The 13,928-nt window shown below is 45.3% G+C and overlaps 1 protein-coding gene across 3 annotated transcripts; it reads right to left on the bottom strand.

Annotated features, from left to right (window-relative positions):
- Positions 1–6,120: 6,120 nt before the first annotated feature.
- PJA1 (praja ring finger ubiquitin ligase 1) lies at positions 6,121–10,789 on the bottom strand. 3 transcript variants are annotated; one of them, XM_004439889.3, is made up of 3 exons: positions 10,676–10,781; positions 8,177–8,697; positions 6,121–7,609 (listed from the first exon to the last, which is right to left on the bottom strand). In XM_004439889.3, exons 2-3 carry the CDS (start codon positions 8,467–8,469, stop codon positions 6,568–6,570), a joined length of 1,335 nt encoding a protein of 444 aa, XP_004439946.1. In that variant the 5' UTR covers positions 8,470–8,697; positions 10,676–10,781; the 3' UTR covers positions 6,121–6,567. The 3 variants fall into 3 exon arrangements, with proteins under 3 accessions (XP_004439946.1, XP_087283489.1, XP_087283488.1); XM_087427363.1 differs by having other exon boundaries at positions 6,121–8,371; positions 10,676–10,789; XM_087427362.1 differs by having other exon boundaries at positions 6,121–8,697.
- Positions 10,790–13,928: the final 3,139 nt, after the last annotated feature.

The raw sequence follows: 13,928 nt of genomic DNA, 5'->3' as shown, positions 1-13,928 counted from the left end.
CTGCACTGTGGTTCCTCTTCTCCACATAAGGCCTGCTTGGGCCAAAGTGTCTAGTTTCCAGGGGCCCTGGCCTTGTGGCTGAGAGTCCTGGCTGTCATTTTCCCCCTTGTATCCTGACAATGAACTCCCCACCTCATTGCTGGAAGCCACCTGGGAGAATCCCTGTTCCACAACTCAAGGCCTAACACACACACACACCGTACTAGTTCATACTCCCCACCCCTGCTTTTGTTCATTCAGTTCCCTTTGCTTGAGCTCTCTGCCCTCCTGCCTCCTCCCTCCCTCCTCTCTCTTTTTCTCTATTGATCATATATACACATGGTAAAAAAAAAATCAAATTAATGAAAACTCCAAAGGGACAAAAGGTCATATGGTAAAAACCGAGGCTCCTCCTCACCCCTGACCTCAGTGCCTGTTTCTTGTATATCTTTCCAGAGACATTCTATGGACAGGTAAGCACTGATGTGCATGTATCTCCTGTGAAATATTCCTGGTAACTGGGCCCACTGTTCTCTGCCTCACTCCCTTAACTTCTTGGTTTTTAGATACTCTTACACAGCAAGCTGTAGATCTGCCTCATGCTGGGTAAAGGCTGTCTAGTGAAGCGTCTGCTAGCTGTGCCATAATTTATTTAACCAGGCCCCTAGTGATGGACATTCAAATGCTTTCCAGTCTCCTGCTACTACAAACAATGCAACAATAAATATCCTTGTACAAACAACCTTGTGCTTTGGCTCATGTAGGAGAAATTCTACTAGTGGAATTGCTGGGTCAGACTGTGCAGATTTTATTTTTTTTATTTTTTTTTGTTGTGAGGAAGATCAGCCCTGAGCTAACATCCATGCTAATCCTCCTCTTTTTGCTGAGGAAGAACAGCCCTGAGCTAACATCTATTGCCAATCCTCCTCCTTTTTTTTCCCTTTTTCTCCCCAAAGCCCCAGTAGATAGTTGTATGTCATAGTTGCACATCCTTCTAGTTGCTGTGTGTGGGACGTGGCCTCAGCATGGCCGGAGAAGCGGTGCGGCGGTGCGCGCCCGGGATCCGAACCGCTAAGCCACGGGGCTGGCCCCTAGTGTGCAGATTTTAAATGTTAATACATTTCACTAAAGGGCCCTTTAAACAAACCAATTGACACTCCCACTGATAGATAATGTTTGAAAGGGCCCATCCTCCCCTCCCTCCCCCGCTCCTTTCTTCACCTGGCTAAGTGATGCCTCCTTTTTCACCAGGATGCCTCCAATGAGCAGCCCCCTTCCCAGCACAGCCAGCCAGGCTCTTTGCTTCTGGGTCACCCTGTGTCTGCCTCCACGTAGCACTTTCCAAAGAAGGTTGCAATCCTCTCTTCACAAGTCTGTTTCCCACACTAGACTTTGAGCTCTTTGAGGGAAGGACTAAGCCTTATTCATCTCTTACAGGCCCTGGTCTAACACACCACAGGCAGGAGGTCAATAAATATTTGTTGAACTAAACTAGTCGGCTCTGAATCCCCAGCTCCAAGTGTAGAGTGGGCAGAAACACGTTTGCTGAATGCAAGCACGGTCTAAGCTGAACAGTGCCTTGCGCTCGGTTCCCCTGGGTCCCTGGAGATTTGTTGTCATGCATTTGGTGTCCAGTGCCTACCTTCCACTAGGCTGACTCCCAGGCCTTGCTTCCGCCACATTCCTCCGACTCTCTCTAAGCAGTTACTGTCTCCCAGTCCCCAGCTCCTGTGGAAGAACCCCTCTATGATTCTGTGTCTTGTTTCTCCTCCTCCTCCTCTTCTTCCTCCACCCGGATGCCTGGAGCCCTCTTGTCTGGCTGCCCCCAGGCTGTTCTTGCCTGGTCCATCAGTGTCCTGCTGGGAGGCTGGCAGCCTGTGGTGGCTGTGACCAGAACACCTCAACGGGGTCTACCTGGAGCCCGCCTGGGCTTTTACGATGGGGACCAGATTCCTACCCACTCCTCACCACACTGGGGCTGAGACAGGTGCAGAGAAAACATCCCTGCTGTCCTCCCCCACCAAGCAAACATACTCCTACTCTCTCTTCAGAACTGCTACCACCTTTCTGAACCTTGGTCTCCTTATCGTTCACCTTCTGGTGTTGGGAGGATCCAGTGACATTACTGAACGTGAAAGGGTCTAGGGAACTCTTATCCGAATGTAAGGCATTATGAAGCTTCACTAACGTTTTTGCACCCTCTTTGGGATAGTGAAGTCTGGAGGGAGGAAATGTGATGAGAGGCATGCAGGGGTCAGCAGAAACCTGCAGTGATGACGTGCCTAGCTGCAAGTCCCATTCCACAGATGCGAACGCCAAGGCAGGCTCCAAGTGTTGCTCATGGGTCCCAGAACCTGGCTTGCTCTATGCCAGGCCTCGTCCGAGGCTGGGGCCAGGTGGCAGATGGACAAGTGTCCTATCAGTCTCTTGTTTGTCAGAGGTTCAACCCAGGCCAAAGAGGAGTGTGCTGAGGCTGGTTGCCACGTATTTCTTCATCTTCAAAGATGAGCAGCACTTTCTAGCCTCTGAAACACTGGGGATTCAGCAGGACGAACAGAAAATGAGACAGAGGGAGGGAGGACAAGAGAATGGCAGATGGGGGGGAGGAGGGGCGTCAGGGCCTGCAAAGGCTGGAGGGGAGAGTAGGGCTAAGGCTGGGTTAGACGCACCTGGTTGGGCCAGGCCCCCAGGACTCCTTCTGGGTTCTCTAAACACAACCCCTGCCCTGAGCCTCCATTGGGAGAGGAACTCATTCATCCTGTCACCAAGTGTTACTGTACACTTTTGAGCCAAGCACTGAGTGCCAGGACTATGGAAACAACTCAGACATAGATAGCTCCTGACCTCAAGGATTCAGAGTTGGGATACAAAGAGGGAAGGAGCTAGGGGTATCAGAAAATATTGTTTTCAGGATCTGTCATGTGAACAGGACTTTTCAAAGGATGGATAGAATTGACAGGGCTGGAAAGGACTTGTCAGGTCAGAGGTCCAGGCACAAATGTAGAAAGATCTAGCTGGAACAGAGGGCTAAGAGAAAGTAGTGCCTTAGAGCCAGGAAGGGCCTTATGACGGTTCAGCTATAGTGCCAGCTGGTGGGAACACCTCAGGAAGCTGGGGTGCTCTCTCACAAGATGTAGTGGTTTATGCTCCAAATCAGTGACCAAAATGTGAGGCTCTTTATTCCACAGGCAGGAAACAAATCTAGAAACCAAGAAGTGTAGTGTAGTGGGTGGCATCTTCGATGAATACGCCAAATAACCTACTCTCAGAAATGACTGCTTTGTGTGTAACAGCCCCCAAGGCCTGCTGTTCTAGAACCACGTTCTAGAACCATGGCTCCAGGTGCCAATAATGGGGCCACTGCATTGTAAACAGAAATTGCCTGACCCATAGCCATTTGGGACATCTAGTATAACTAGGAAAACAGGCACAAAAGTGGGCTACGGTGCTGGCAAGCGTGCCATTTGGGGTTCTTAGTTACAAACACCAGAAACCAAGTCTAGTTAATTGAAGCAGAACAGTTTTATTAGAAAGCTATGGGGGAGCTTGGGGAATTGGCAAGGAGGCTGGAGAATCAGAAACTGGCAGGAACAAGAGAACTAAGCAGCCAAGGACACAGCCACATCCTGCACAGGAGCTTTCGGCTGCCAGCACTGTCAGCACGGGCCCATAGCACTGCCGCCACCACCAAAGTCATCACCACAGCAGCACAGGAGCAAATGCTTCACCACCCCAGTTCCTCGGACTTCCTCCCTCCAGATTTAAAGTACTGGACACGAATGTCTGATGCACTTAGCTGAGGTCCCAGGCCCAAGTCCCAGTTGCTCGGGTCCCAGAGCCTAGGGCTCAGGTCTCAGGCCTTGTGGGTGTTCCTAGTTGGGAGAGCCTTACCTCCAGCATGAGGCTTTGCAGCGACAGGCTTCTCCAACACCAACTGGGGACTGCAGGTGCTAGGGAGGAGTCCCTTTCTGTGAATGTACTAATTCTGACTAGAAGGAAATTAGGGCTTCTGCTATCTAAGGGAGCAGGAAGGAATATGACCAGGACCCAAGGGCGCTTCTAACATACCTCCTTGTGTGGTGCCAGTCAGGGCACAGAAAAGGTTAATATTAGGCAAACCACCACAACCCCACCCAACAAGGGCCCTCCAAGAGCGCAGACTTCTGAGACTCCATGATACCTGTGGTGCTGGCTGAACGCCAAAGGGGAACAGATTGGCTGTGAGGGATGAAGTTATAAATATCAGCTTGACCAGTTGCAGAAAAAAAGGACTGTGGCTTCCACCCATATTTCCATACTTGCAGTGAGAGAATCATAATTATCTCTTCCTTTTTTATTAAATTGGAAATTTTTTTGGTTTTACTTATTTTGTTAATATTCATGAAAATACATTGACACTGTCAAAAAAAATCAAGCAAATTAATTATTTTGGGTGAAAAAATCAAAAGCCCCTTCCTCACTCCTTTCCCCCAACCTCTTGTCCCTCCCCTGTGGTACCCACTGCCATCTGTTTAGGTACATCGTTCCAGACACTTTTATGCATTTTCATATATAGTTTGGTTTTGTAAGGTTTTATTTTACATAAAGACTGTACACATTGCTCTACAATATGTTTTTTTTACTTAACATTATGTCTTGGAGATCTTTCCATATCAGTACATACAGTTTTTAACTGCTGCATAGTATTAACTCCATTCTCCCCAAGTATTTAAGCTGGGCTGAAGGACACGCACCACTTTACATTGCGCAAGACAGCTACTCCCCAAACTGCTCTTCAGAAAGGCTGGTATCATTTACATTCGCACCAACAGCATGAGTGTTCCCATTTCTTCTCTTCCTAGCCCAAACTAGATATTATCACAGAGAAAAACTATTGCTTTCTGAGGGACACAATATATTTCATTGTGGTGTTAATTTATATGTCACTGATTGCCAGTGAGGTTGAACGTGAACAGTATCCAGGCTGTTGAAGCTGAAAACAGCTCTCAAAAAGCGTTGGTAGGAGCATAAAGTAGTACAATCCCTTTGGAAAGCAGTTTGACAATATCTAGTTAGGATAAAGATGCTCAAACCTGAAGACCCCAAAATTTCACCTCCAATCCTAAGACTGAGAAATTTCATCTCCATGTACTTACCCCTAGAGAAACTCACACAGGTGCACAAAGAGACATCTTTTAGATATGTTCATTGCCGCAAAATACTGGGAAGAACCTAAATGTCCACCAATACGGGAATGGATAAATAAATTGTCGTAATTCATACAATTGAATATTTAGTATACAGCAGTTGAAATGCATGAACTAGATCTACATGTATCAAAATGGCTAAATCTCAAAAACAGTGTTGAGTGAAAAAATCAAGTTGTAAAACAATACATACATTCTATCAATTATGTCCATTTAAAAAACAAACACTCTATATTGGTTATGGATATATACACACACACATATACATACACATGTACACATATACATACACACATATGTCTAAAAACATAGACGAGAAGTAAACACACCATTTCCTGGGTAGTGCTTACCTCTGTGGAGGAAGGAAGGTCAATATGACGGGTGAGGAACTTCACCTGTGCCTGAAAACTTCTATTTATTGGAGAGAGATCTGAAGCCAATATGGCCAAATGTTAAAAATTGTTCACTCTGTGTAGGTGGGGACCCATATTTTCTGCAGCACTTGTCTGGCATATATTTTTCTATTCCTTTTGTGTCACTGTGTTAAGGTATCCAATCAGCAGACAGCTTTTTTTTTTTTTAACCCATTCCCTCTGATAGTTTCTATTTTCTAAAATGGAATTTTAACTCCTTCACCCCTGCACTCAGTTTGGATTTATTCCTACCATTGTTCTTTATTTTTACATTGCTTTCTCGTTGTTTCTTTCCTTCCCATAGACTGACAGAGTATTCTCTATATGACCTTTACCCCATAATTAGTTTGACAATCATACACCTTATTCCTACCTTTAAAAATAATTACTGTTAATTTTTTGCTGTTGTTGGAGTCAGCATTTCCAGTGAAACTAAAGTTTTTCTACTGTAGGGAAAAAAACTATTTTTGAAGCAAATGCAAGGGATCAATTATAAAGTCACTTAGTACCACCATTTTAGACAAAACCAAACAACTCCACTATACCATGTAAAACCAAAAGAACTTTAATAAGCTTTTACAGCACTGCAATTACAGGAACATTAACCCATAACATGCAACAGAAATGATGATGCCTTTTGGACATATTTAACAGATAAACCTGACGTTACAATTAACAACAACATATTCTACTGAAGAAAACAAATGCAATTTATTTCAACTTTCAGGCTAGAAAATGTATGTTCTCACTGCAATCTCAAGTAGCATTTAGAAAGTTTAGTTTTCCCTTTCTAACCTCTAAAATACAATATGAATTTTAATACAATCGTATACAATCGTTTTCACATTGGAAATAATCACAAGAAATCAACAGGTGTAGATTAATCGACTGATTGGTTTCATTTCAATTGTTAATTTCGAGAGGGCTCCTGCAGTATTGTGGATTTCAGATGGGGAAAATCATCAGACCAGGAGTAAAGAGCCTTGGTCTTAGAGTGGGGGAGGGAACATGCAGCGGCACACAGGGCAGGTGCCTGACTTCTGAAGCCAGATGGACACGCACGGCTTGTGGAAATAGTGGTGGCACGGCAGCTCGGTTGCCACCTCCCCCTTCACATATTCACTACAACAGATAGGGCAACACATTTCCTGCCCCACCGCACTGTGATCTTCAGTGACCAAGATCTCGGGAAGAGCGTCGATGCTCTCCTTGCTCGCTGGTGGATTGGCCACCTCCACATCCACCGCGAGAGACTCCAAGTGTGCAAGGGCAGTTTCCATTGCCTGGGCCAGGCGTTCTTCAAGTGCCATGTACGTGAGGAACTGAGGATCCACATAGGAAATGGCTTCGGCCACCCCCAACCCATCTGCAAACCCATCAAAGAGGCTCCAATCCACTTCTAGGTCTTCACTCACACTGGAGTCATCTTCAAGGTTGTTGTTTCCATCCAGCATGAACACTCCAGGCTGCAGAAACTCCTGACCAGAATCATTATCCCCCTCACTGCTACTCTCATTTTCATTGTATTGAAGCCAAGGAACTTCTTCTTCTGGGGATGCCCGCTCCTCCTCCTGAAGAGATGGTCCTCGAACTTCTTCAAGTTCATTGCTGTCAGCACTGACACTAGCACTGGGGCTGGCGCTAGCACTGGCACTGGCATTCACTCTGGCTTGCTCAGGTTCATGCTCTTCTCTCCCTGGCAGAGTCTCCCAGCTTTCACCACTGGATGACAGATTTTGCTCCCGACCTCGATATTTCCGACGCAGAGCAGCAGTCCACTCTTTGTCACTGTCAGAGTCTTCATCAAAATATTTGTAGTAATCATCGCTGTACGTCCAGAAGTCAGGGTCAGCCATGGTTCGTCGCCATCTCGGCACCTTTTCTGGTTTCACTTGGTCATTCCTGGCTTCCCTCTTGTCTTCAGGGTACTCAGGCTCAGAGTAGCCACTTGAACTCTCGCCTCTGCCTCTTTTGGCTAGGCTATCCGAGTGGCCGTCATCAGTGTTGGCAGTATCCCTCCACCTGGAAGTACTGTGTGGCATATCATCATCATCATCAGTATCAAAAAATATTTTTGGTTTCACACAGTTTGGGCTTGCCAGATTTCTGATTTTGGGCCTCACCACTGGTTCCTCTGCACCCTTTGGGGTGTTTTCCCCACCACCACAAATACTCACAGGAGCCCTGCCCGGACGTGCAGGCAAATTCTGCTCCTGTCTCTCCCGCTCCAGGCTGTTACCATTTGTAGCCACTTTGCCTTCATCAGCAGGTGTCTGAGAGACCATGCTATTTTGCTGCAGAAACTCAGCTCGGCTAGCAGAGCATCTTGCTGCAGGGGCTGGGTCTAACTTGTCAAGCTCCTCTCTCACATCATGGTTAAAACTAGAGAACTGTGGGGGCACCCCAGTCAGAGACCTCACCCCTTTCTCTGGGTCATACAGCTTATCATCTTTAAACTTGCCAGTTTTCCCTCTCACTGGTGCTCGCTCAACAGGCCCAGCCCCCTCCTCCTCACTATCATCTGCCCCGAAAGAGTCAACATGTCCATAAGCCATTCCTCTTCTGCTACCCGAAGCCCTGTACTCGCGTGGCGGGTACCTGGTGTAGTCCTCATTGTCAACATTCAGGCTGGTTCCCGAGCTCTCACTGTCGTCCCAACTACGACGAGTGGTGGAAAATGGCGAGCGGCTCCTCTTGGTGGTTTGACTGGGGGCTGATCTGTGCATTGAGACTTCAGATGTCGTCTTTCTCTGGCTGGAAATTCTTTCCTGCTGGCTCGTGGACGGCCTGAAACTGACATAAGCATGCCTCCTTCCATACCTCCTGCCTGTGTTGGACTGATACCCTCCTGCTGGCTTGGGCCATACAGGCTTGCTAGATTCCTGACCCATTGCTCTGACTTAGGAGGGTTTCCAATACAGCTGGGGCTCGAGTGGAAAGGCTCCTGCTCCCTGTACACACTTTGGAGATGGGAAAGTCAAATCAGTTCAGAATAAAGGAGCAGGGAGATTTACTTTCACTTCAGCAGGCAGGTAACAGAAAGAATAAGGGGCCTTTTAAATTAGTTTCACTTTCTTCTAAGGCCTGGAGTAGCATTCCAGTGACTGTCAGGTGTAGACCTGGAACACATTTTTAATGTTGGCAAAATGATTACAAAACTGGATTTGCAGGAAAGCCACACTTAGAGGAGAATCTGACAGAAGACGGGGGGGTGACTGGATGCTTGGAAGGGGGGTGAAGTACTGTGGAATTGTGCCAACATGGGAAGAAGAAAGGCTGCTGCAGGTTTTTTACGGGGTGTCTGCGTTTTTTGGAGCCCTGCAGACACACAGGAGAAATGCAAATTGGAAAAGGGTGGAAAATATAGATCACCATGTGTGCAGGAGTGCCTATGTGTCTAGCAGGAGGAGAGGAGCAGGTGGAAGGGGGACCAGCAATCATGCAGTGGAGAGATGTCTGTGTTTGTAGGGGGAAGGAGCATGTGACAGTGACATTGGGAAGAGGTGTGAGTGTCAGAATGAGACCCATTCTGAATGTGAGTATGAAAATGACAGGTGTGGATGGGGTGGCTTTAGAGGAGAGAGGTGTGTGTGAGTATGAGAGAGAGAATGTGTGTGTGGTGTTGTATGTATGGCAGCTGGAACTCTATGCAGGGATGCCTGTGTTTATGCATCTGTGGCAGGCAAGGAAGGGTACGGTGGCATTGGACAGGGACGTCCATGAGTTTGTGTGTGTGTTCATCAAAATGGGAGGCAACAATGGAGAAATGTCAATATGAGCAAATGCATCGATGAGGACAGCACTGGAGAGGGATGTGCTTGTGGCGGGCAGGCGGAACAGGGGCCAGCAATCAAAGAAGGTCTGTATGCATGAATGTGGCTAGCAGGGAAGGGGGTGGCGTCCCTGGAAAAGGATTTATGTGAGTGTGAGTGTGTGCACCACAGGGGCCAGCAAAGGAGGGCTGTCTGTGCATACAAGTAGCAGACAGGGAACAGGAGAGGGGAGCATTTAAGAGGGGTGTGTGAACAAGTGTGTGTGGGGGCATATGTATGTAAGCGGCATATGAAAGAGGAGCCAGCAATTGAAGGATATCCTTATGTGTGTATGTGGCAGGCAGGGGATAAGATGGTCCCAGAGGGAGGGTGAGTGTGTGAGTGTGTGTGTTCTCCAGAGCATGAAGAGGCAGAAGGAGGAGGGGGCCGCTTCTGGAAGTGTGTATGGGACAGGAAGTGAGAGGTAGGGAAAGGCACTGGACGGTATGACAATGTGTGAAAGGGTGTGTGTGCGTGTGTGTGTCCATGCATGCGAGGGGGAGGGGATGCATCGCAACCTTGAGTATGGGGAGATGGAGAGGGGGCTGCAATGGAAGGTTTCTGTGCGTCTGTGTGCGTATGTGTGTGTGCATGTGTGTATGTGTGTGTATACGCGTGCATGTGTGTGTGTGTGTGTCCCCATGTGCGCACTTGGAGACATGGGGGTGGGGGCGGCGCAATGTCATAGTGAGAGACAGTAAAATGTTATCAGTCCAAAGGGTAGATCCAAACCAAACAGATATGACAGGGAAGGGGGAAAAAGAAAGAAAAGGGCGTATGTGGATATAGTTTTCCCTGGGGGAATAATTTGTTTTTCTGCCAATTCTTTTCCTGGGAACAATATATTTACCTAAAAATCTTAACAATTTACCATTCAGCAAAACAACTGCAAAATGGGGGAAGAAAGGCCACGGAGTGCTGCGCAAAGGGGCCAAGAAGGGAGGAAGGAGGAGAGGGGAGGAGAGGCAGAGAGAGGTGGGAGAGGGCCGTGACACCACTCCCCTCTCATATAGCGATTAAAGCCATTCAAGTGGGGGCCGCGCCACACGAAAGGGGCTGGAGGACGGAGGATGGAGCCCCAAAACAGGCCAATGGAGGACACAGGCCTCACTCTGCAGTCAGGTCCCGCGTCCGCCCCACCCCTTCCCGAGGGGCGAGTCTGAAAATCTGTCCTATAGAGCCCCCCACAATTCTCGCCTCCGTGCCCAGCCACTCGCCCATGCCCGGCCAGTCGTCCCACTGCCGCGTCTGAATGAATCGAGGAAAGAAACCGCCTTTCACTCACCCAGTCCCGACCCCCGCACGCTCTCGAGAGGAACAGAGCTCTCAGACCTCCGACCGCCACGACCGCCAGAGCCGCTGCTCCCGGGTCTCCAGCTCCTCCCCCGCCAGACAGCAGTGGGGCGGGCGGCGACTGCGGCGGCGGAAGTGGTTGTGGCGTCGGCTGGGGCCCGCCCCCTTGATGTGGCGGGGGTGGCAGCCGCTCTCGACAAATCAAGGAGGGCTCGAAAGCATTATTTCATTTTAAATGATGAAATCGTCAAGGATACAGAAAAGGACAGCGAAAAATGTAACCAACAGCCAGCTTTAACAAATGTTAAACATTTAGCCATATTCCCTTCTGTTCTGGGTTTTTTTTTTTTCCAGTAAAATGAAATCTGCAAATTCTTTCTGATTAATTCCAATGTGAAAGTAATTATATGACTATATCATATCCTATGTTATGTGGTATGGCTTGTACTGGAAGTATTAAAAATGTGAAACTGTATTTAGGGTTGCAGTAAGCTTAAATTTTTTTAACCTGGTGGTTGAAGCAAATTGAACTGTTTACAGTAGAATTGTTGTTGTTAATCGCAAAATCAAGTTTCTTGACTGAAATGAAAAGAAATGATCGATCATGAAGCACACACGGGTTCACATTCTGGTAATTGAATTGCTGTGCCTTTTAGAGTTATACAATTTTCTTAAACTCTGAACTCTTTTTTATAAATCGCACTTTACAATGTTATCTCTAATATTTACATTGAATGTCAAGACATCTATGTTCACAACAATAAGAAAGCTTTGTTCTTACTGGAAATAAAATGTAAAATAGAAGAACAAGAAATTTTAAGGGTAACAATAGAATAGAAATAGGCTGTATAACTTTCAAACCATTAAAGAAATAATATGTAGAACAAAGAGAAAAACTCAGTCTAACAAAGAGTAGAAATGGGGTGGGAGGCAGCAAGAAAGGATGTTAAAAAATAAAAAACAAAGGGCAGGAATAAATGCAAATACATCAGTATGTATTATGGGTTAATATCTCCTATAAAAAAGCAAACTCTCATTTTGAGCATTTCGTTTTTAGAAATCCAGTTATATGCTGTTTATATGAGTTTCACCTAAAGCAGAAATAGGAATAGAAAATATATGCCAGTTAAATACTAGCGGGAAGGAAGGAAGGAAGGAAGAAAAGAAGAAAGGGAGGAAAGGAGGGAGGGAGAGAGGAGAAGGAAGGAATTTAGGGGAAAAAAAAGAGAAGGAAAGAAGGAAGAAAGGAAAGATACATGTAGAAATATTAATATCAGAAAAATCCAAAACCCAAAGTAAAAAGCATTAAAGAGAACAAAACAGGTTGTTTCATTCACTGAGAAGATATAGTCACTAAAATTTATATGCCAAACAATGTAATTTCAAAATAAATGAGGCAAATATTATTAGAAATGTAAAGAGAGATGAAAAAGTCTGCAATTATTGTGAGAGATTCAACCGCACTTGTTATGGTATAGATAGATCACATAGACTGCAAAGAAACAAGGATATAGAGAGATTGAACAACACACTGAACAAGCCTGATCTAATGTATACATATTTTTTGGACTCAAGAAATGATGTATTTTTTTATAAAAAATATTTCAAACATACAGAAAAGTACAGAGTATTAAATGCATATTTGCATGTACCCGTCACACAGGGTGAGAAAATTTTATTTTCTTCAGATCCTCAGATCCTTCTGTTTTTGAAACAAAATATTAGAGTTGAAGCTCTCACTTTATTCTATTCATCTTCTTTTCCCAAAAGAAGCACTGTTTAGAAGTTTCCTTCTTGTCCGTGTTTTTCTTTTTCTACATATGTATATATCCATAACCAATACACATTATTCTTTTATGTATTTTAAATTATTTAAATGTTATTATAATAAATACATTCTTTTGCAACTTAAATTTTCACTTATTATTTTTTTTGAAATTTAGCAATTTGATACATTTAGATCTAGGTCATGCATTTTAACTGCTGAATACTATTGTATTAATTTTCCAATATAGTATTACTATAATATATTATATGGACATCTGTTGCATCAATTATCCAATTTCTTTATCTCTTTCCCTGCTGATAGACTTGGGTTGTTTCTGTTTTGTGCAATTATAAATGAGGATTTAATGAACATCCTAGCACATGGCTCCTCGTGCCCATATGGATGAGTTTCTCTGGGGCAAACCTTCCCAACTGGGTAATGGGTATTCTGACATATCAATGCCCTTAGCTCTCCAGGAAGATGGGCCTGGCTTCACTCAGCTGCTGCCCTGGGGACTGTTGCCTCTGGCTAAGAGCAGACTGTCTGTTCATCCCAATGAACTGGCACAATTATTAGCATTTTAACATATGCTCTGACGTGAAAAAGATTGGAAAAAATTGCTCCAGTGTATGTACATTGAAGTGAAATTTCTGGGTCAAAGGGTATATACTAGTTATCTATTGCTGTGTAACAAATTGCCCCAAAACTTAGCAGCTTAAAAAAACAAAGATTTATTACATCAGAGTTTCTGTGGGTTAGGAATCTATGCACGGCTTAGCAGGGTGCCTCTGGTTCGAAGTCTCTCATGAAGTTGCACTCCAACTGTCATCTGGGGCTGCAGTTTCATTTGCAGGCTTAATTGAGGAGTGAGGTCCACATCAAAGCTCTTTTACTTGGCTGTTGGCAGGCTCAGAAAATCCACTTCCAAGCTCACTCATGTGGTTGCTGTCGGGCTTCAATTCCTTGTCATGTGGGCCTGTCCACGGGCTTCCTGAGTCTCCTCACAACATGGCAGTCGGTGAGAGAAACAGCCAAAGAGCACCTAAGATGGAAGACATAGTCCTTCTATGACTTAAGCTCAGAAGTGACATCCCAACACTTTTGCCATATCCTATTCATTAAAAGCGAGCCACAGAATTTGTCCATTTCATCTAAGTTATCAAATTTGTAGGCATGGAGCTGTTCATAATATGTCTTTATTATCCTTTTGATGTCCGTGTGATCAGTAGTAATGGCTCCTCTTTCATTTCTGTTATTCGTAATTTTGTCTATTCTCTTTTTTCTTTTCTTTTTTTAAGTAGGGGCAGTATCTTTTTTTTTTGGCAGGGAAAGATTCACCCTGAGCTAACATCTGTTGCCAATCTTCCTCTTTTATTTTCCTCCCCAAAGCCCTAGAGCACAGTTGTATATCCTAGTTGTAAGTCATTCTAGTTCTTCAATGTGAGCCCCTGCCACAGCATGGCAACTGATAGACGGG

The sequence above is a fragment of the Ceratotherium simum genome, chromosome X (assembly GCF_057802395.1).
Source record: "Ceratotherium simum simum isolate JZ-2026a chromosome X, ASM5780239v1, whole genome shotgun sequence".
Taxonomy (NCBI): domain Eukaryota; kingdom Metazoa; phylum Chordata; class Mammalia; order Perissodactyla; family Rhinocerotidae; genus Ceratotherium; species Ceratotherium simum.
This window is presented reverse-complemented; position numbering and strand designations above follow the sequence as displayed.